This window comes from Leptodactylus fuscus, chromosome 3 (genome assembly GCF_031893055.1).
Source record: "Leptodactylus fuscus isolate aLepFus1 chromosome 3, aLepFus1.hap2, whole genome shotgun sequence".
Taxonomy (NCBI): Eukaryota; Metazoa; Chordata; class Amphibia; order Anura; family Leptodactylidae; genus Leptodactylus; species Leptodactylus fuscus.
Window position 1 is genome coordinate 56,353,178 of NC_134267.1, and position 20,106 is coordinate 56,373,283.

Here is a 20,106-nt window from a genome sequence, read left to right on the forward strand (position 1 = left end):
ATTGACCAATTTTCCTTGGACTTTCCTTCATGAGCAGTCCTATCCGAGCTTCAGCAGAGTTTCTCCCTCCATGTTCAACTTACTGAATTTGAGAAATTGCTGGCATCCAAGACCTTCTTTCTACGCAAAGTATCACACTTCCTTCATCATTTTATTGATCCACCTAAATCCTTTAAGCCTCCATTTATCGCAGCATGGGAAAAGGAGCTTGATATCTCTCTATCTGTTGAAGACATTGATATGATTTTGTGTATTTCCCCTGGCGTCTCTCCCTGTGTCCGCCTTCAGGAAAATAGCTACAAATTACTATTAAGATGGTATCGTACCCCAGAATACATACATACAACTGACAGATGTTGGAGATGCCTAACGGGACCAGGTTCATATTTACATCTGTGGTGGTCATGCCCGATTATACTCCCTTTCTGGACTGAAATACAATCCCACATTCGATCTGTAAGTTATCCTTACTTCACCCTCTCCCCGGAGATGATTTTTCTGTACCTGCCCTCCAAGACGTACAAACCTGCTAAGGATAAGCTCGTGATGCACCTTATCTCTGCTGCAAAATCCCTTATCCCGCCCGCTTCTATGGATGCAACGTGTCTCTCCTTCTGTTTTTTTTCTCCTTTTCGCTCCGGAAAGAAAAAGTAAACCAAACTGCACGTTTTGAAGAATTGCTTAGCTGGTCTTCCCGCAGCCATGACAAATATCTGAAAGTCTGGACCCCCTGGCTGCTCCTTAAACCCTAACATGGCCATCCCCCTTACCTTTCTTTTCTTACCTCTTTCCTTTCTACTCCCTTGTTTTTCCCTGCTTTTCCTCTCTTTCTTCTCTTCTCCACTCTTTCTTATGTTAAATTATTTCTATATATGCGGTTATGTTGTGCATGTACTTGGACTTTCTTATGGAAAAATGTAAGGATTAGGTTGCTATTGGCGCTTCTAAACCATGCCGCACTGTATATGCTGTACATGCTGTATTTGCACTGTTTGTGTTCTCTTTATTTTTCTTTAATTCTTGTTTTGAAAAATTTTAAATAAAAAACCTTTGATTCAAATAAATAAATAAACAAAACAAAATACAGCCTTAACGTCAGCAAAAACAAAATAAATACCTACTCATCTGAGCTACTAACAGAACTGATAACCTAACTACTGTATATATGTGACTTACTTCCAGCCACACAAACAAAACAGGAGCAATATTGTCTCACTGGACTCAGGAGGTGTGTGTTTCTGTCCTGTAACCCTTTCACCTCATGGAACTGCCATGAACTGCAGGCTCTGCAACCTTTTATGGGTCAGTATTGAGCCCAGGATCTACAGCCTTAACTTCGGCAAAAAAAAAAATAAATACCTGCTTGTCTGAGCCACTAGCTATGGGTTAGTAATGAGTCCAGGATCTACACCTGTGCTGAGGCCTATTCCAGATGCACCCTGGACCACACATACAGTGCCCTGCGAAAGTATGTACACAATACTGTGAACTGCACTGTCTGGACGGGCAACTTACAGGGATTCCAGGTGTTGGACCCCACAGCCTAGCCTAAGGAAAGGTCATCAATGTTAGAAACCGGATAACCCCCTTAAGGCCGCTGTAAAAATAACTGAGCCACAGGCACCCATGATCCTTTCACCATCTGTCCTTCCTTGGACCATGTTTGGTTGGTGCTAACCACTGTATCCCAGGAACAAGACCTGACATTTAGAGATGCCCTGACCTAATAGTCTAACCTTCACAATATGACCCTTGTCATATTACTCAGATTCTTGCAAGTGCCTTTTCTTTTTTCGCTTCCAAAACACCAGCTTCAAGAACTGTCTTGTTACTTGCTAAATAAGGGTGCCTTCACATGGAGTTACGCTCCATGCTTTTTGTCCATTTTACACGTGTAAAAATACACATGTAAAATGTAGTTAGCCATTGTGTTCAATGGCTTTTTTTTTTACGCGCGTCTTTTTGTGCGCGTCATGCGAAAAAAGCCGCGCACAAAAAGACGCGCGTTATCCAAAAAAACCCATTGAACTCAATGGCTTACTACATTTTACACGTGTAAAATGTAGCAAAATGCGCGTCATAGACAACTTTTTATTCAGTAAAGTATATTAAAAAGAACCACTCTAACACATATATGTGTGTGTATAATATTTTTTTTTTAGAGTTTACAAAATACTGTTTATTACAAAAAATACATTAGAACAAGCTGCATACACAAGGCAGTGTTAAAGAGTCAAAGGGTTTTCCAGGGAGCCAGTGGTTACAAATAAGAGCAAATAAGTAAATTCCAAGTGCCAAAACAAGTCTACTTTGCCAGGTACCACACTTCATTGTGGCGGTCAAAAAGTTCAAAAGGAGCATTATAGCCAACACGTACAAAGTATGTATCATCGAATTCCAGACCAAGGGACCTCAGCTCTTCCGCTAGGGCTTTAGCTTGCTTGACAAAAGTAGCGTGTATAGCATATCCTCCAAAAGACCTGAAAAGGAATGGACAGTTCATATGAGCAACAAGCAAAAGGAGAAATAAATATATTTATATTATACATTACATACAATATACTCTTATAGAGCTGAGTCTGCTAAATGCTCGGGATAGCACCCCCTCCCCCTCACCAATCACCCCAAGGAAGCTGCTAAAAAAAAGATGGCTCTGGTGAACAGGACTTGAATAAGTTCCTGGTCATATCCAATGGCAGCGTAACAAGACAATAGACTGTCACCACTAAGATAATTACAGAAAGGGGGAAGCACAGTGGCTCAGTGGTTAGCACTGCAGCCTTGCAGTGCTGAAGTCCTGGGTTCCAATCCTGCCAAGGACAACATCTGCTAGGAGTTTGTATGTTCTCCCCATGTTTGTGTGGATTTCCTCCCAAAGACATACTAATAGGGAAAAATGTAGATTGTGAGCCCTATATGGGGTTGCCCATCTACATTTAAAAAAAAAAAAAGATAATTATAGAAAAATCTGCAAACATTTTATTGATTTACTATTAGGCTTGTAAAAAAATTTAACTTATTTGTCTACAAATTTAGTTAAATATAGTTATGGTCCTCTGGGGAGTTCTTGGTAAGAGTACATGCCATAAATGTTTTACAGTTTGGCACAAGTTCTACGTTCTACGCTCACTTGTTAGGAGAATGGTCCCCATCTCCCACAGTCATTACTCCGTGGAGAAGACCATGCATGTTGCTCTCTGTATTATGGATAGCTGTTGTTGTAACTGATTAGTATTTCACAACTACAATGAGGAGACTTGCATGCACAGGCTGTTATCTCTAACCTTTAGAGCCCATTCACATGGCAGAATCTGTTGATTTTGAGAAGGATTCCTCCTTCCATTTTAGTCAAGGAAAGGCAGAGATCACAGTAGGATGTGAAAAAAAATTAGCACCCGCTCCATCCTGCTGTGGAATCCACAGCTCGAGCCTTCCTGCCAATAAGTCCCATTCATCAGTGGCAGAAATCCGGTTTTCTACTTTGGTAGTCTGCTCAGGGCAGAGGGTGAACCATATGAGCCACATGTCTGCCTCAAATTCATCTTCATTTTCTGCCTAAGGGTGCATTCACACTATGGATACGCTGACTGATTCTGAACGTTAAAACACGTTCAGAATCAGCGCGTATAAAGCAGATCCCATTCATTTCAATGGGAGCCGGCATACGAGCGCTCCCCATTGAAATGAATGGGCTGCTTTTTACTCTCCAAGCACTCCCATTGAAGTGAATGGGAAGCGCTCGCGTGTACGGCTCGCCGTGTGAAGGGGCCCAGCGCTCGGCTCAGTCCGAGCCGTACACGCGAGCGCTTCAATGGGAGCGCTCGTAGAGTAAAAAGCAGCCCATTCATTTCAATGGGGAGCGCTTGTATGCCGGCTCCCATTGAAATGAATGGGATATGCTTTATACACGCTGATTCTGAACGTGTTTTAACGTTCAGAATCAGTCACCGTATACGTAGTGTGAATGCACCCTATACTGCTTTCTAGAGTGTTATAAAGAGGATGAAAGAATTCCATTCATATAACCTTTCCTGCTCCCATAAAGGGATAATTCTTACACAGAGACATTTCATGGGGTCGGAAATGGATACAGAGTGCACAAGTTGTACTTACCTGTCCCTGAGCGGCATGCTCTCCTCTCACATGAACAACCACACACAGACAAGCATTTCTATGTCCAGGGCCAAATAGAATGGCATAGCGGACCACAGGATGGGCATGCCTGGCTTACTACAACAGAAGTGGACAATGAACTGGACATGAAGTAACTTACTTGACATATACAGAAGATGCAGGTAATGTCTCAAGGTAAACTGCAGGGTCTGTAGGTTTTGGAGGATTCTCCAATTCATGTGGCACAAAGAAGGACATTGTGAATTTCTCTGCAGATGGTTCTTTTAATGGCATATGCATTACCACAGGTACAGTCATGTTCATTGTTTGCTCTAAAAGGAAGTAAAATACCGAAACGTGAGACATGTCAAGTACTGAACAGAGTGTCCTTATAAAGTCTTCTCATCATACACATCTCTCCCAAACCCCTCACTATGGACAGCTCAATCTCAATAATTCCTGTATGAAGGTTATGCTTTGCAGAGTAAGGTACATGTTATACAGTAACTGATAGATCTCAGTGAACCCATATAGTTACAACAGCCAAATGCAATTGATGTATTTCAACTGAACCCATCTACTGTATAGTGATTAGTGGGGGTCCAAGTGTCAGACCCCTGCAAATATTTAATTGATGACCTATCGTATCGATAGGTCATAAAATACGGCCCTTTAAGTGCAAGCTGAGAGGTCAAAGACATCAGCATGACTAAGTTTCAATAATGTATGCCAAATATAAGTTTTGTAGTGGCAGGTTCCTACACCAGCATATTTAGTATATAATTCCTTCCTAACGTTCTGATCTTTGAAGTCCTATAGCAGGGTCAGCATCCCCCAGCACACATGGCAAGAGTAAAACACAGGCCATAGCTCCCTGGCATGTCAGCCTCCCCCTCTGCACCTTAAAACTGAGAGCCTCTGGCATCTGCAGACACCAATTCCATTCATAACTTAGCAGAGGGAGGTGGACCATGTGATTGTACATTTCACTCAGTTTGCAGAGCCCTGCGAGTTACTACAGAGGTTGCTGAGTGACGTGAACAGTTACATGGTCCTCCACTTGCCACCAAGTTATAGGGGCATACCTTCATCAGTTATAAAGCAAAGATAAAGCAAAGATGGGAGATATATGATGGGACATTAGATTGTGTATACGGGGCCTGGCATTCTACCACACAAAAAGCATGCTATCTGAAATTGTGTTGTCCCAGTACACTCCTTACTGCCATGATAGAAGTTGCATACCTCCTTCCATCTGCTCCCAGTTTAATGTCCCCCTTCATCTAGCTGCCCGCATTTTAATTGCCCCCTTCATCTGCTGCCAGTTTAATGACCTGCACTCCTTTGTATTGTAAATGAGAGACTATATTGATGTGAGATGGCTGCACTTTTAAGAGACTTTTGATTAACAAAGGACTATGTCTTTTGCTGTTCCACTTTTGACAATTGACTTGCTGTGTGTCCCATGAGAGGTGCCACCCAGTGTGGACCACCACTACAGCTACTGTGACCATTCGAAAAAGCTCAGCTATCAGAGGGACTACTACCCCCATTATGTACTACTATGACACCTTTATCCTGCGGGACACCACACAATCGAAGCTTATAAGGCTGACACATTTGAGTCAGAGCCTCCATCGCACTGTCCGACAGACGGACCCAATTATAGTCAACGGGGTCTGCTGTTGTCTCCAACAGACCAGAAGAAAAGAAAGGAGGACATGTGTATGTGTAGATATTAGTACAAAACTTGGCCAGGTTCATATGGCTGTGATATTGAGGTTATCTACGCTGTGTACTACAACTGTAAGTGCCATTATAATGTCTTTTATGTAGTGGGTTGATAACATATGGCACTCCAAGCACCTTGTGCTTGACTTTTTTATTTGAATTGGTGCAGTGTACAAAAAAAAAAGGGCTTCCTACCAATGTTCTAGATAATTGGATGCCCCATTGTCTTACAAGTTGGAAGCAGTTCTTAACCAGTTTTAGGTAAGGTTCATGCAGTTTTTACTATATTAACTCCATCTACTTGTAAGCTTTGACAAATCCAAATATAGTTTATTAATAGTAAAAAAAATAAATTGCTTGGCACCCAACCAGAATCCATAGCAGATATAAGCAAGGATTTACCTAAGGGCACAACCTACCTTCAGCATTTGTCCCATTAATATAGTAAAACAGACGCCAGAAACTTTTCACCATTCCTATGCCTATAATGTCTTGATCTACTGGGGTTGTCACCCAACGAGTTTCTTCATACTGACGAAGTTCAAAGTTCTGAAGAAGAAGACGAGTCAATAAAAATAGGATAGTCAATAATTTGTCAGCAATTGGATAGTTATAGACAAAGGGCTCCAATTAAAAAGTTTTAATAAAATATCCAGGCATGTATTGTCCACACAAATAACGCAGAGTATTCCAAATACCAAGGTCTCTACCATTACAGTAGCTAAAAAACTGAAGGTACATACAGGACAGGGAATAAGTGTCTGATCAGAAGGACAAGGGCCAAAATCCCACCCCCAAGGCCTCGTAGTGAAAGTAGCATTAGAGTGCTTGCGTGACTGGCCCTCCATTCACTTCCATGGCAGCACCCGCAGCCCTTGTAGATTACAGCCCCGGCAGCCTCATAGAAGTGAATGGAATACTGGTCTCACAAGCACATTGGCTACATTCAAAAGGAGGGCTTAGGGTGAATCGGACACTTATTCCCTATACCTAATTGTTAGGGTTGAGCCGATCTTGACTTTTCAGGATCAATTTTGAAATCCGATTTCCGATCATTTTTCATTCAAACCCGATCTCGATCCTAATGCAAGTCAATGGGATTTTTTTACTAATCGGAGATCGGATTTTAAAAGCAATCCTATTCACTATACAGCATGGAATCTAAAATTTGAATACTTTAACCCCTTAAGGACCAGGCCATTTTTTGGTTTCACATTTTCATTTTTCCCTCCTCACATTTCAAGAGCCATAACTTTTTCATTTTTCAGTTCACAGAGTCACATGATGGCTTATTGTTTGCGGGACAAATTGTACTTTGTAATGGCATCATTCAATATGCTGTGCAATGTACTGGGAAGCTGGAAAAAAATTCAGAATGAGGTGCAGTTGGAGAAAAAATGCATTTGCGCCATTTTCTTATGGGTTTAATTGTTTGGTACAAATGACATGTTACCTGTGTTCTACATGTCAGTACGAATGCGGTGATACCAAATTTATATAGTATTTGAAATGTTTTGATACTTTTAAAAAAATGATAAACTTTGCAAAATAGAAAAAAAAAATTTGTGTCATCATGTTCTAACACCTGTAACTTTTTCATATTTCCATGTATGGAGCTGGTTGTGGTGTCTTTTTATGCAGGACAAGATGACGTTTCTATTGATACCATTTGGGGAAAGATCTGATGGTTTGATCACTTTTTATTAAATTTTTTATAGGAGGCAAAGTGTTGAAAAAAACGCTTTTTGGCTGTTTTTATTTTTTTTGCCGCTACGCCGTTCGCAGTACGGGATAAATGTTTTAATATTCTAATAGTTCGGGCATTTTGGAGCACGGGGATACCTAATATGTTTATGTTTAATGTTCTTTAATTACTTTTATAGCTAATCTAGGGAAAGGGGGTGATTTGAACTTTTATATTTTTTTTATTTTTTTAATACTTTTAAAAACTTTTTTTTTTCTTCTGTTACATTTATGATCAGACCCCTTAGGTACCTTGAAACCTAGGGGGTCTGATCGCTCATACTATTCACTGCAATACTACAGTACTGCAGTGAATAGCAGAATCGCAGCACTTCTATTAGACGATGCCTCTATCGTCTAATAGATCTCATGCAGAGACAAGCCTGGAAGCCTTCAATAGGCTTCCGGCTGTCATAGCAACCGATCACCGCCCTCATGTGACGTTCAGGAGGGCGGCGACGGGGAAACATGGCGGCGCCCATGCCGCCTGCGCTGTTTACACGCTGCGGTCGCGTTTGACCGCAGTGTGTAAAGGGTTAACAGCAGCGATCGGCTCGGGCACCGACCGCTGCTGTTATTGGCAGGTCCTGGCTGTATTATACAGCCGGCATCTGCCGTGTATGGAGCGAGCTCAGCGTGTGAGCTCGCTCCATACATCCCCATGCGACCCATGACGTACAGTTACGTCAAGGGTCGCTAAGGGGTTAAATGTTAGAATCCACGCTGTGTAGTGATTTTTTTTAATCACTAAGTAGCCAGAGGATTTTTTTTTTTTAATCCTCTGTCTACTTAGTCCTCCCTGGTGTCCACTTACCTGCAGAGATGGCTGGTCCGGTGTTCTCGTTCTTCTTCGCCTCGCTACCCCCTGCCTCCCAGGTTAGGAGAGTGTGGGCAGGTATGGGAGGGGAGAAGTCACGTCTCCCCGCCCTGTACCCGCCCACACTCTCCTAAGCCACAAGTCCCCCCTTCTTTAACACTAACCTGGGAGGTGGGGGCTGCGAGGCCCCCACCTCATGTCTTCTCGTGGCCTGTGGGCATGCGCAGTCTGCTCTGTGTGCAGGTGCCACTATGGGGAATACTGTGTGCAGGGGCCACTACAGAGCATAATAGTGTGTAAAAAAGTCTTCAGCACAAAAGGTATTAAAATAAAACTTAGCTTTTAATGATGAAAAGCATTAAAAATGAACACCAGATACAGAAATGAAAAAAAACATGTAAGAAGAAAAAAGTTACAACAGTAATCCTGTTCCGTGTCAGTCAGGTAAAGCCGGCTTGTGTCACTCTGTGTACACTAATACTGACATAGTTACTGCTGGCATGAGTTATAATAAATATGTCCGGCCAAGGCGTTCCTGTCCAACATTCACACAATGTGGCTAACTAGGCACAGAAAGGTGGCTGTGGCAATATGAAAACTGGCATAGACGGATTGATAAATCACCCCCATTGTATAGACAAGGTGAAGTCTAGACCCAGTCTTCGCCTCCTAAACCTCCTGGCTCATGTGCACTAGCATTAGGGAGGAGGGGGGGGGGGGATACCTGGCTGTTGCCATAGAGAAGAATACATTGCATTTCTAATTTTCTGTAATTGTGATAGAAGACAAAAGAAAAGCAAGAAGGAGATGATGTGACATGTTATATAGGGAATTAATTACTTTTTTTTTTTTAAATTGGGTAGATTCTGGGTTTATTGCCCCTTTAAATCTAACCAAAAGAATTTATAGAATATTATTAAAAAGTAACACAATATTCACTCTAGGTTCTTTACTGTCCATTAGCTTTGGCTTACTCTTTTTTATACAGTAGTTCATTGAGCGTACAGCTGTACGATTTCCTAAAATAACAGCTTGAGGCGGGTACAATGCGAGTTCCAGCACAGATCTGTATCCCAAGGGCACAGATTTCTATTGGTTGGAAACAATAGGTTTTTGTAACATAGATACAGCAATGGTTGCAGCAATTTGCCCCCAGCATCCTAGATTCCTGAGTAACATATCTGCAGATGTATACAGCTATAAGAAAGTCATGCTCTAGTATCTGTGATCTAGCAGTCATCCTGCTTTCCCAGGAACTGATTTTATACTAAATTATATATTTATACACAGAGTAGAAGCAACAGAAGAAGAATTTGGAAGCCCTTGAATGCAGAGAAATGTCATCTAATAAATTTTGACATGATGGTTGCAGACCCTGAGTAAGAAATCTGCACAACTAAATCCTAAACCCCTTACTCATACTTACGTCATATTGTTTCACCAACTGGTATCTCGGACAGTCACTGGTGCGACAAAATGAAGGCAGTTGGTTCTGACTGGGGTTTTCATAGACTTGATCAGCCACTGTGATCTCAAATATTGCGAGCAGCCCCAGCAGCAGTGCTCTCCTGGACTCCATGTCTGTGTGTGCTTGTCTGGTCAGCTCAGCTGCTGTTTTATACTGAGAATATGGGTGGAGCATGGAGCTTGTGTAATTCTCCCAAAACAGAGTTAAGTAACGCATGGGGTACGCCCCCTGCCTCTCTCACGTGTATAAGACTATGAGGATGTGTGCAGAGTTTTATAACAGCTTCTATTGAGGGGATCCCCCCCCCCCCACATGCTTATTTATACAGTCCACGTTTTAACTTCTTCAGCCAACACCATTTAACATTGGAGATAATAAATAAGGGGACAAAATCATGAGTATTAACCAGTTATCTAATGCTCTTTATTTCTGTAGATCTATTGTATTTTGTGGTGGTGTACAGATCACTGGAAAACAGGCTGTGGATATCTTAAATGTCATTAAAGGTTTTTTAAGTAGTTTTTTATGCTGATTTCAAATCTGAAATCTGTTTTGCTCTATCAGGTCAAATTGTTAAGATGTTGTCAAATAAATGTTTTTCTTTTGCTTAAATAGAACCACAAGCTTCTGACAGTATACAAAATTATATAATATATATACAGTATATTCTCAATAAATATGTATATATATGTTATATATGTTATATTGCATTATCACCGTTGGTTGATTGTGACAAGATTCTCATGCCACCGCTTCATATAAAGTTGGGACTAATGAAGAAATTAGACAGTGACACTGATGCATTTCGGTACCTGCGGAACAAGTTCCCAGGGTTGAGTCATGCAAAGGTAAAAGAAGGTGTATTCATAGGTCCAAAAATAAAAGAAATTATGGCTGATGAACACTTTCAAGACATTGTAAGTGCTACTGAAAAAGATGCATGGTTAGCATTCAAGTCAGTCGTAATCAATTTCCTTGGAAATAAGAAACTACTAGGTGAATGTTGGACAAAAATGCATTAGTGCGTACAAACATCTTGGCTGCAATATGTCTCTCAAAATTCATTTACGCGACTCACATCTGGACTTCTTCCCAGAAAATCTAGGCGCAGTCAGCGCTGAACATGGCGAGCGCTTCCTCCAGGACATTTCGGTGTCGCACTATCAGGGTCGGGGCAGTGCAGTGATGTTGGCAGTCTACTGTTGGACGCTTCAGCGTGATTTGTCAACTCATCAGTTTAAGTGGAAGTCCACAGCCAAGAAATTTAAACTATAACATGTTTAACCCCTTCCCGACATGCGCCGTAATAGTACAGCGCATGTCGGGTCTGTAACTATGGCGACTGCCCGGGAGCCGGGTGGCCGCCATAGCCGCCGGGTGTCTACTGCTTTAAGCAGTAGACAACCGGCTCTAATGCCTCCGATCGGTCCCCGGACCGATCGGAGGCATTAACCCCTCCGACGCCGCGGTCAAAGGCGCCGGAGGCGCCATTTTCCCAGCGGCGCATGGGCGCCACCATTTTGGCCGGGATCGCCGGCTCCTGGAGCATGCTCCAGGGCTGACGTCCCGTTGCCATGACAGCCAGGAGCCTTGTACAGGCTCCCAGGCTTGTCTGCAAAGCCTCTCTTTTGCAGGCTGGTCTATGCAGCCTGCAAAAGAAAGGATGCTTTTTTGCAATGCATTGCAATGCATTAGCATTGTAATGCATTGCATTAGTGATCAGACCCCCTGGGGTTCAACACCCCTAGGGGGTCTAATAAATGCAAAAAAAAAAAAAAAGTTAAAAAAAATATAAAAAAATATAAAAAGAATTAAAAGTTCAAATCACCGCCCTTTCCCTAGAACACATATAAAAGTAGTTAAAAACTGTGAAACATATGCATGTTAGGTATCCCCGCGTCCGAAATCACCCGCTCTACAAATCTATAAAAATATTTTTCCTGTTCAGTAAACGCCGTAGCGGGAAAAATAGTCGAAAGTGCCAAACCGCCATTTTTTCACTGTTTTGATTCTGATAAAAATTTTAAATAAAAAGTGATCAAAGCAATAACATTTCCCGAAAATGGTAGAACTAAAAAGTACACCCGGCCCCGCAAAAAAAGACGTCCTATGCATTCCCGTACACTTACGTATAAAAAAGTTACGGCCGTCGGAATATGGCGACTTTTAGAAAAAAAATTTTTTAACACAGTTTTGGAATTTTTTTTAGGGGTCAAAATGTAAATAAAACCATATAAATTTGGTATCCCTGGAACCGTACCGAAACACAGAATATAGGGGACATGTCATTTTGGCTGCACAGTGAACGCCGTAAAACCGAAGCCCGTAAGAAAGTCGCAGAAATGCATTTTTTCTTCAAATCCACCCCATTCTGAATTTTTCCAGCTTCCCAGTACATTATATAGAATAATTAATGGTGGCATCATGAAGAAAAATTGGTCCCGCAAAAATTAAGACCTCATATGGCTCTGGGAGCGGAGAAATAAAAAAGTTATGGGGTTTAGAAGGAGGGGAGTCAAAAACGAAAAACGAAAATCAAAAAATGCCATCGGCGGGAAGGGGTTAACGAATTTTTGCATATATTTTACAGATATTAGACTTCAAACTGAATTTTTGTTTATCGTATAATTATGTAATTTAAATATAATTTCAGTAGCTAGAGCCACCTTCATGTTTATGTTTGTTTAAAATTCATGTAGCATTAACTTTTAAAATACAAGTTTTTATGCAAAAATTACATTTCTCATGTTTTGAAGTAATTAATTGAAATATAAAATTTAAGATTGTGGATATTTCAAGAATGGCGGGTGATAGAGAAAAACGGCATATTCGAAATCAGCATGTTCAAATTAACTAAGATCGATTATTGTATACCAAGATATCTGCGGAAAGTTTTTTTTTTTTTTGTGTAGTGTACTAACACCCATGCCTAAAAGTCTGTTTGTCTATGACGTTATTGTTTATTGCAAATAAAAGAAACAGTTGTATGAAAACAACCGATACCCCACACTCATTTTTACAGATAGGCTAAATCTTTTAGAGAATCAGCCAAAAACAGTGCGATGGTAGGAAATAGCATAAAATAATACAAGAAGCTTTACTTATCTATAAGACCCCCTGAAATTTGAGAAACACAGTTTCAGTGGTCCCTGCTTGTCTCTATATACTGTCCCGAAAGGCGGATGTCACATGGACATGTAATGTCCCAGTACTGCTAGTTCAATTCCCTCTAACAGTCCTTGCAGACCGAGATAGTATGGACATTTGCATATAAGGTAAAGATTTACTCCCCCTTCATTCCTTCATTTCTATTTTTCCAGAGCATGCGCCATCTTGTGGATGTTTTTGTGAACTACACCTGCCTATACTTTGCCATTGTAATTTGAGTTGTCGGTGTGAGGGTGTGTCCATTATAATCAGGTGGCCTCCAGGATCAATCAAGCTCCCTTGATTTGGCCTGGAGGAGGGGTCAAGTTAGAACCCCCTCGAGGGCGGTAGGGAGCTTTGCTTTGGGTTTTTGTGTAGAAAAAGAGCCAGCAGACAGAGCACATGGATGACGGATAATGGCTGCCCACTATCAGGATACAGCAAACAGAGATGTCTTTCCCTCTGTTTTCAAGATCCTTCTCAGAGAGTGTTTTCCTCTGAAGCTCCAATCTTACAAGCACTAAGCTTACGGACCGGCCTATCTATACATCTGGGATGTCTACACGTATCTCTCTATCCAAGTAAGTCTTTGGGACAAATCTATACTTAAGAAGCCCATAGCTAATTCAAGAATCTCCCGCTGCTAAGAAAAATTGTATCTCCTCTTCTATATACGTGTACCCAGTTGTTGAGGTCTAACCCCCTGGATACAAGCCATCTTTACAAATATATACAAGTTTACTACTCAAGCAACTATTAATTAAATTATCCAAAACATTCCTGCTCCAAGCTCCATCACCTGCTTAATTGGGCACTGCCTACAAAGATTGCTGTATTGTATGTGAAGAATTCCCCCCATATGTACATTTGTATTACTTTGTCCTGCTAGTAAAAAAAGCAACGATTACCCCCGAAGCCTGGTTGTCTGTTGTCATTGTCAGATATCATGTGGGGGCGGGTAATCGGGGACATCAAAAAGGAGATTTTGTGCACATTTGGGGCCCAGGGACCCCCTGAAAGCCGGCCACATTGTATATATTACCGTGATACCAGCCCTGGCCTTCCTGAGTGTTGCAGACATATATGTTGTGACTGATGTAGCCTCAGCAAGACTCAGCAGGGATGTGGAATGCGTTGTTGCTCTGTTTTTCCCTGCAGTGCTCTTTTGCTGCAGGTCTCTACATTGGGCCTTAGCATGAATGTGTTTAGGAAAGTTTAGAAATTTTAGGATGTTGGATTGGTGGAATTGTGGCGAATGGGACAAATGTTGCAAACTTTAAGAAAGGCTATTCTTCTCCTGCCTTTAGATGTCTTCTCCGCCCCGCCGTTCGGTTAAAATCGGTTTTCGTTGGTATGCAAATGAGTTCTCAAACAGCACTGGGGGCGTCCTTAATGCTGCGAGAGAAATCTCCAGCGCCGCCTCCATCTTCTTCAGGAACGTCCTCTTCACCGTGTCTTCTTCCAGCGGTTGCTCCAAATTTCTAGGCCTCGAAGTTTGAAGCCAACCCCCAGAAGAAGACGCGGTGAAGACCCGTTCCTGAAGAAGATGGAGGTGGCGCTGGAGAGTTCTCTCCACATGTTAAAGGACACGACTGGCGATGGCTCATTAAGTTTTAGGTTTGTGTAATGACAGTAACCTCTATTACAAAATTTGTCTGACCACTGTATAAGCAATGCCGCCCCTGCTACCTCTTGTGTCACCCCCTCTACCTCATAGATTGTAAGCTCTTGCGAGCAGGGCCTTCAGTCCCATTGTGTGAAATGACTTTCTTTGTAATGTATCTCTTTGTCTGTATTTGAACCCAAATTGTACAGTGCTGTGGAATATGTTGGAGCTATAAATAAAATTATTATTATTATTATTAGCCATCTATATTAGAAAGTGGATAACCCCTGAACAGGTGCAGGTCCCAGCATATGACCTTATTCACATCACTGTGGAAAAAAACACAATAAAAAAAATAATAAAATGGTAATTTTTTTTCACATTTTGCACCCATAGAAACAGCAAAAACTTGCCATTTACAACTATTATTGCCACTTGTAGGTTTGCTGCGGGAATGATTGGAGCAGAATTCCTGCAGCAGACACAACATACAGGACCATATAGGAACTGTTCTATCAGCTTGAAACAGTTTCTATATTGATCTTTGTATATTGAAAACTGGGTGACAACCAAATGTCTGACTTGGTTTTACGGTATTTTGGTTTTAATTAATTATTTAATATTTATAAAGTTTGAAGTTTTAATGATGATTTAATTAATTATTTATTTATTGTTGGATTGCTACCCCCATAAATAAAACACCACGGCCATTTATCTTCCATCAAAAAAGTTGTCGTGTTTTATTTAATTGATTTTAAGGTTAATTTAACGGAGGTTGTTTTTCCTGTGGGTCATGTGACACCATGTGTACTGTTTGTCATCCATTTAATATTTCCCTTGTGCCATACATTTAACATCTATGTACAACCTTTGTTTACAATGCCCTCCCTCTCCTTTCCTATAATTTTATACTTTTCTCTTTCCTTTCATTCTTTTTCACTGCTATATTCTTTTATCTCTTGATGCCACTGCACTTCTTTATTTATTTCCCTAAAGGATTTTTCAAGGGGATTACAAAAATACTAATGGAGTTTCTAACTTTCCCTCTATGCGGAGTACCAGTAAGTGGTGAGTAGAGGGGGTCATAGAACCATGAGTGGGGTTAGAGACGTGGCTCATTACATGTAAATTTGCTGTGGCATGCTGCCAGACATCTGGGGCATTATCATACGGGCCCAAAGCCTTATGGTAGCAGTAGCAGCCTGTTGCCATACAGGCCCAAAGCCTGTGCTAGCAGTAACAGGCTATTACTACTATCACAGGCTTTGGGCCTGCATGGTAATATCCCAGACCACGTGACATCTGGGATATTACCATATAGGCCTGAAGCCGGCTAGGATTAATATGAGCACAAACAGAATGTCATGCATTTTCCCTCCTTGGCTTATACTTGAGTCAATAAGTTTTCCCCGTTTTTTGGGGTAAAATTAGGGGGGTCGGCTTATATTCGGGTCGACTTATACTCGAGTATATAAGGTAATTTTTGCCTTCAAATCTATGCAGGTTCACTTGAAGCCCAACCTATGGACTAAAGCAGATACTCTTTATGCTGATCGGCATGCCCGGGAGGCAAGTTGGCACACTGTGTGCTCACAGCTCTTTCACCCGGACTGGGCCTCCTTTGGTGGTAACCAAAAAATACAAATTGTAAGCGTTTTTTTTTGTTTTGTTTTTTTTATTGGCTTTTTCCCAAAACCATTTCATTAACCTTTGCTCTGCGTGTTTTTGTTTCATTTTTTTTTACAGAAAATGATGTTCGCATCAGGTGGAAGAGTGTGAGGGACCGCTTCCTGAGGGACATCAGGCAGGCTGAGCGGAGTGGGGCCTCTCCCTCCAAGAGGAAAAAAAAAATCACTTACCACCAGGAGCTTCAGTTCCTGTTGACCGGCAGGGGAGAAAAGTCGTAAGTGGTTTTTTTTTTGTTTTGTTTTTTTTTTTTGTGGGGGTGGCAATTTTTTTGGCCATTGTAATTTATTTTGATTTTTGAAGTGTTTTCTTTGCCTTGACAGATCTTCTGGCAGTTTCACGGACACTGTGGAACAATCCCCTGCATCACAATACCAGGAGCTGCAGCTCAGAGAGGACAGCAGCCCCCAAAGCCCACCTGCCTGCTGCTCTCAGGAAACGGCGAGGGGCCAAAGACACTCCGAAACCCCTTCCTCCTTCCAGGTGGCTTCTCTGGCCTCGTTGCCTGCCTCTTCCAAGGCTCCACTGACTTCCGAGGAAGAAGAAGCCCACGAGCCGGTACCAGTCACCCCGGAGGAGGCAAATGCGACATCGGGCCCCTCCTGCCCCCACACCTTCCACCCAGGAGCAGACTAGGAGGACCCTCCAGATATCGGAGAGACAGTTGGAGGTGGAGAGTGAGGCTCTGTCCTTTATCTGGAGGGTAAACAGCCAAGACCACACCAACTATTTTGGAAATGATGTGGCAGCTATCTGCCGCCAGCTGCCACATCAAAGGCAGCAACTTTTTAAGGCGTATGCTTCCAGTCTGCTCCTGAGCTGCCGGAACTGGGTTATATGATAACCCAGTTCAGGCAGCTCTGTGCCATTGCCTCAAGCACTTTGCGTAAAGGCCGAGATTCTTCAATTTCGGCTTCTATGCCACCCCAATCCCCTCATTTTCCACCACAACCACCATTAGGCACACCTCCTGCTCCCCATGTTGAGCCTCCTCCTGTTCCTGGCCCATTCTTCCGTTCCCTTTTGGACTCATTTTGATCCTCCTTCTTCTTAAAACCCCCAGCCTTTTTAAAATTTAATTTTTATTTATTTTATTTATTATTTTCTCTTTTGAACGTGAAAATTAATGTTTTTTTTATTTTATTTGGAACAGGGACGGTTGGAGGGGGTGGGTTTGGGATGTGTGGGGTGGTGGGGGTTTTTTTGGGGGGGAGTTTACAATATTTGTAAATTAAAATCAGATAATAAAAGTTGTTAATTTTGGTTCACCTAAAAACTTTTGTGTGTTTTGATTTTTCCCTTTATTTAAATAGAGGACCTTTCATGGGTGTGGGCACAGGCATCTTTATATACTGCTGTAAAGCCCCTAGTGCGCTGAATTCAGGTTACAAAAATTTTGAAAAAAGTAAACTTACAGCCTCAACTCCTGGTAGAGCATGGAAAAAAGTCCCCTGGATGGGTGATTCATATTTATTGGGTGGACCCAATATTGCTGCATTTTCTTTTGCATAGGGGGCTGCTCTTGGTCGGCCTCATCCTCCTATCAAACCATAATTTTTTATTAAAAACAGCACTTCTTAACATCATTTAGACATTCCAAACTATGCATTAGTGAACTTATCTGCTTTTGAGGTGTGCATCTGTGAAACATGTTTACAGCCACTGTCACCAGGAGTGGCATATCTTCACTGCGGATTGGTATATCCAGCTGGTGGCAGCTGTCCTGGCTTGTGGGGGGATTGGTCATTTTGTTTGCAAGAGTAATGGCGTTATCCGAGTTGAAACAAACTCTCTCCTCTCCATCCTCAGATGGCTCATGATTAAATAATGGGTTGTCCTTTTTGGCCCTGCCCAGTGGGCTGGCTATTGGTTTTAGTGAGGTTTGGATTTTATACACATGTATAAAACGCATCAGTAAACGCGTCAAAAAACACAACACACCAAAAAATACGTTGTCTTTTTTTAAACACGCAAAATTACACGCCAAAAAGCATGCACGCACGTCACTCCGTGTGAACGGCCCCCTAGAGTCCCGTGTGTGTGGAGTGGTGACCACACATGTGTACCTCTGCTCCATTCACATGCACTTGGGAACTTGCATTTCCCCATTTTTCTGATGAATAAGGGATAACAGTATACAGGGGACACCTCTTGAAACAATATTTTTACTTACCTAGAGAACTCTTTTATTGTCCACATTTTTTTTTTAAAAAACTTCTTTTATTGAAGGAGATGCAACAAAATAAACAGGGTAATAAAAAAAAAAACATGTACAGAACAGGAAAAGGAATAAAACATAGAAAAAACAACAAGAACTGCCATGCCACCATCCCACCCCCGCCCTTCCACCACAAGCAGAGAAAAATGCAAAAACGGAAGGGCACTATAGTGTCAGCAAATACACAATTTCACCCATAGGGGAAACAGATCCACCCGGCAGACGTCTCTCCTCAGGGTACGTAAGCGCCCAATGCTGGGCGCATGGAGGGAGCAGAATATTGGGTTGCGGGAGAAGCGCACCACTCTCCCCAGACCTTAGTAAATTTCTGACATATTGTCCACATTTTATTACAAATAAACAAAAAAAAAAAAAACATAACCCCAAAAGGCAGAATTTTCTTAGCCTGCATCACTAGCATTCTTTATTTGATGCACACTGTTCACATTTTATTACACATTGATATCACTAATAGTACAGCACAGGGAACCAGTTGCTACTTTTTGATGCTGTTTAAAGAATTAAAAAAAAAAAATCAAAACATATTTATGGTATATTCTATATTTATTGTATTTTTCTGACTATAAGACACTTCACTAAAAAGTGCTTGAGTCTTATAGTATGAAGTCAGGGGCATCCAGTACTGCCAGACCCCCCCCCCCCCGACTGTTTTATATATAGAATCGGATTAAGCAATGTTCAGTGCTTCACCCAATGTCTAAGAGGGATGTGATATCTTCCTGCCCCTGCCTGACACTGAACTGTGTGCCACGTTGTAGAAATGCAGTTTATTTTGTTGAATTTTTGGAACCAAAGCCAGCAGCGGATTGAGCAGAAAGTAGAAATATAAGAGTTTCCTATATATTTCCTATTTCTTGTGTAGCTATTTTTGGCTTTGGCTCAAAAAAAAAAAAATGGCAACAAAATCAGCAACAAAAAAGCTGTGTTTCCGCAATGTGGGGCCTTAAACTTAAGTCAGTCATCCTGGGGTACCAAATGCAGACAATATTTTATTGTATTGATGTAATATTATAAAGGTTGCCATAGTCGAACACCAATAATATTCCTAAGTGAAAATATTAATGACGTATAAAGTTCGCATAGAGGTTTTTGCCACACAACTGCATGACAAAAATCTAAATGGTTTACCATGAATTGCTGTGGTTTTATAAAGCAGTTTGGGGCACCTTTACTTGCCATATGGCTGAAGAACATCACAAATTCTTGGTTATTTTGCAAAAAAACCCTACTTGTATAGACCACATGCTCTAGCTACCACATGAGACTGAATCTCCAGCCCCTCCAAATAGCCATTGACAGCACAAGTTTGAAGGTAATAGTATCTCAGTTATTGGCCACTGCAGCCGGCTGGGGATTCTGCCATGTGGTTGCGGCAGGTGGCCATGTTTTAAGATATCCTTAAAGAGGTTGGCTAACATTAAACTGAAAAAAAAAAAAAATCACATTGCCCCAGTAAACTCAGAAAGATGGTTATAGGACAAATGTGCCATAAAAATTAAATTTATCTTACCTGTTCCCCATTAAAATGAGATTTTGCAGTGTAAGCTCAGCCAGCT

At 41.5% G+C, this 20,106-nt stretch overlaps 1 protein-coding gene across 1 annotated transcript; it reads right to left on the reverse strand.

The window, feature by feature from the left end:
* Positions 1 to 2,135: 2,135 nt before the first annotated feature.
* LOC142197384 (heme-binding protein 2-like) lies at positions 2,136 to 10,003 on the reverse strand. Its single transcript, XM_075267621.1, has 4 exons — positions 9,831 to 10,003; positions 6,264 to 6,393; positions 4,274 to 4,445; positions 2,136 to 2,480 (listed from the first exon to the last, which is right to left on the reverse strand). The coding sequence occupies exons 1-4, from the start codon at positions 9,981 to 9,983 to the stop codon at positions 2,306 to 2,308; spliced, it is 630 nt and encodes a 209-aa protein (XP_075123722.1). The 5' UTR covers positions 9,984 to 10,003; the 3' UTR covers positions 2,136 to 2,305.
* Positions 10,004 to 20,106: the final 10,103 nt, after the last annotated feature.

Bases quoted from the DNA above. Each gene is read 5' to 3' on its own strand.
- LOC142197384 (XM_075267621.1), bottom strand. From the start codon at position 9,983: ATGGAGTCCAGGAGAGCACTGCTGCTGGGGCTGCTCGCAATATTTGAG. The intron at 4,446-6,263 runs GTAGGTTGTGCC...ACTTCCTTTTAG, and splicing joins TAATGGGACAAATGCTGAAG to AGCAAACAATGAACATGACT. The intron at 2,481-4,273 runs GTAAGTTACTTC...ATTCCTTTTCAG, and splicing joins GCATCTTCTGTATATGTCAA to GTCTTTTGGAGGATATGCTA.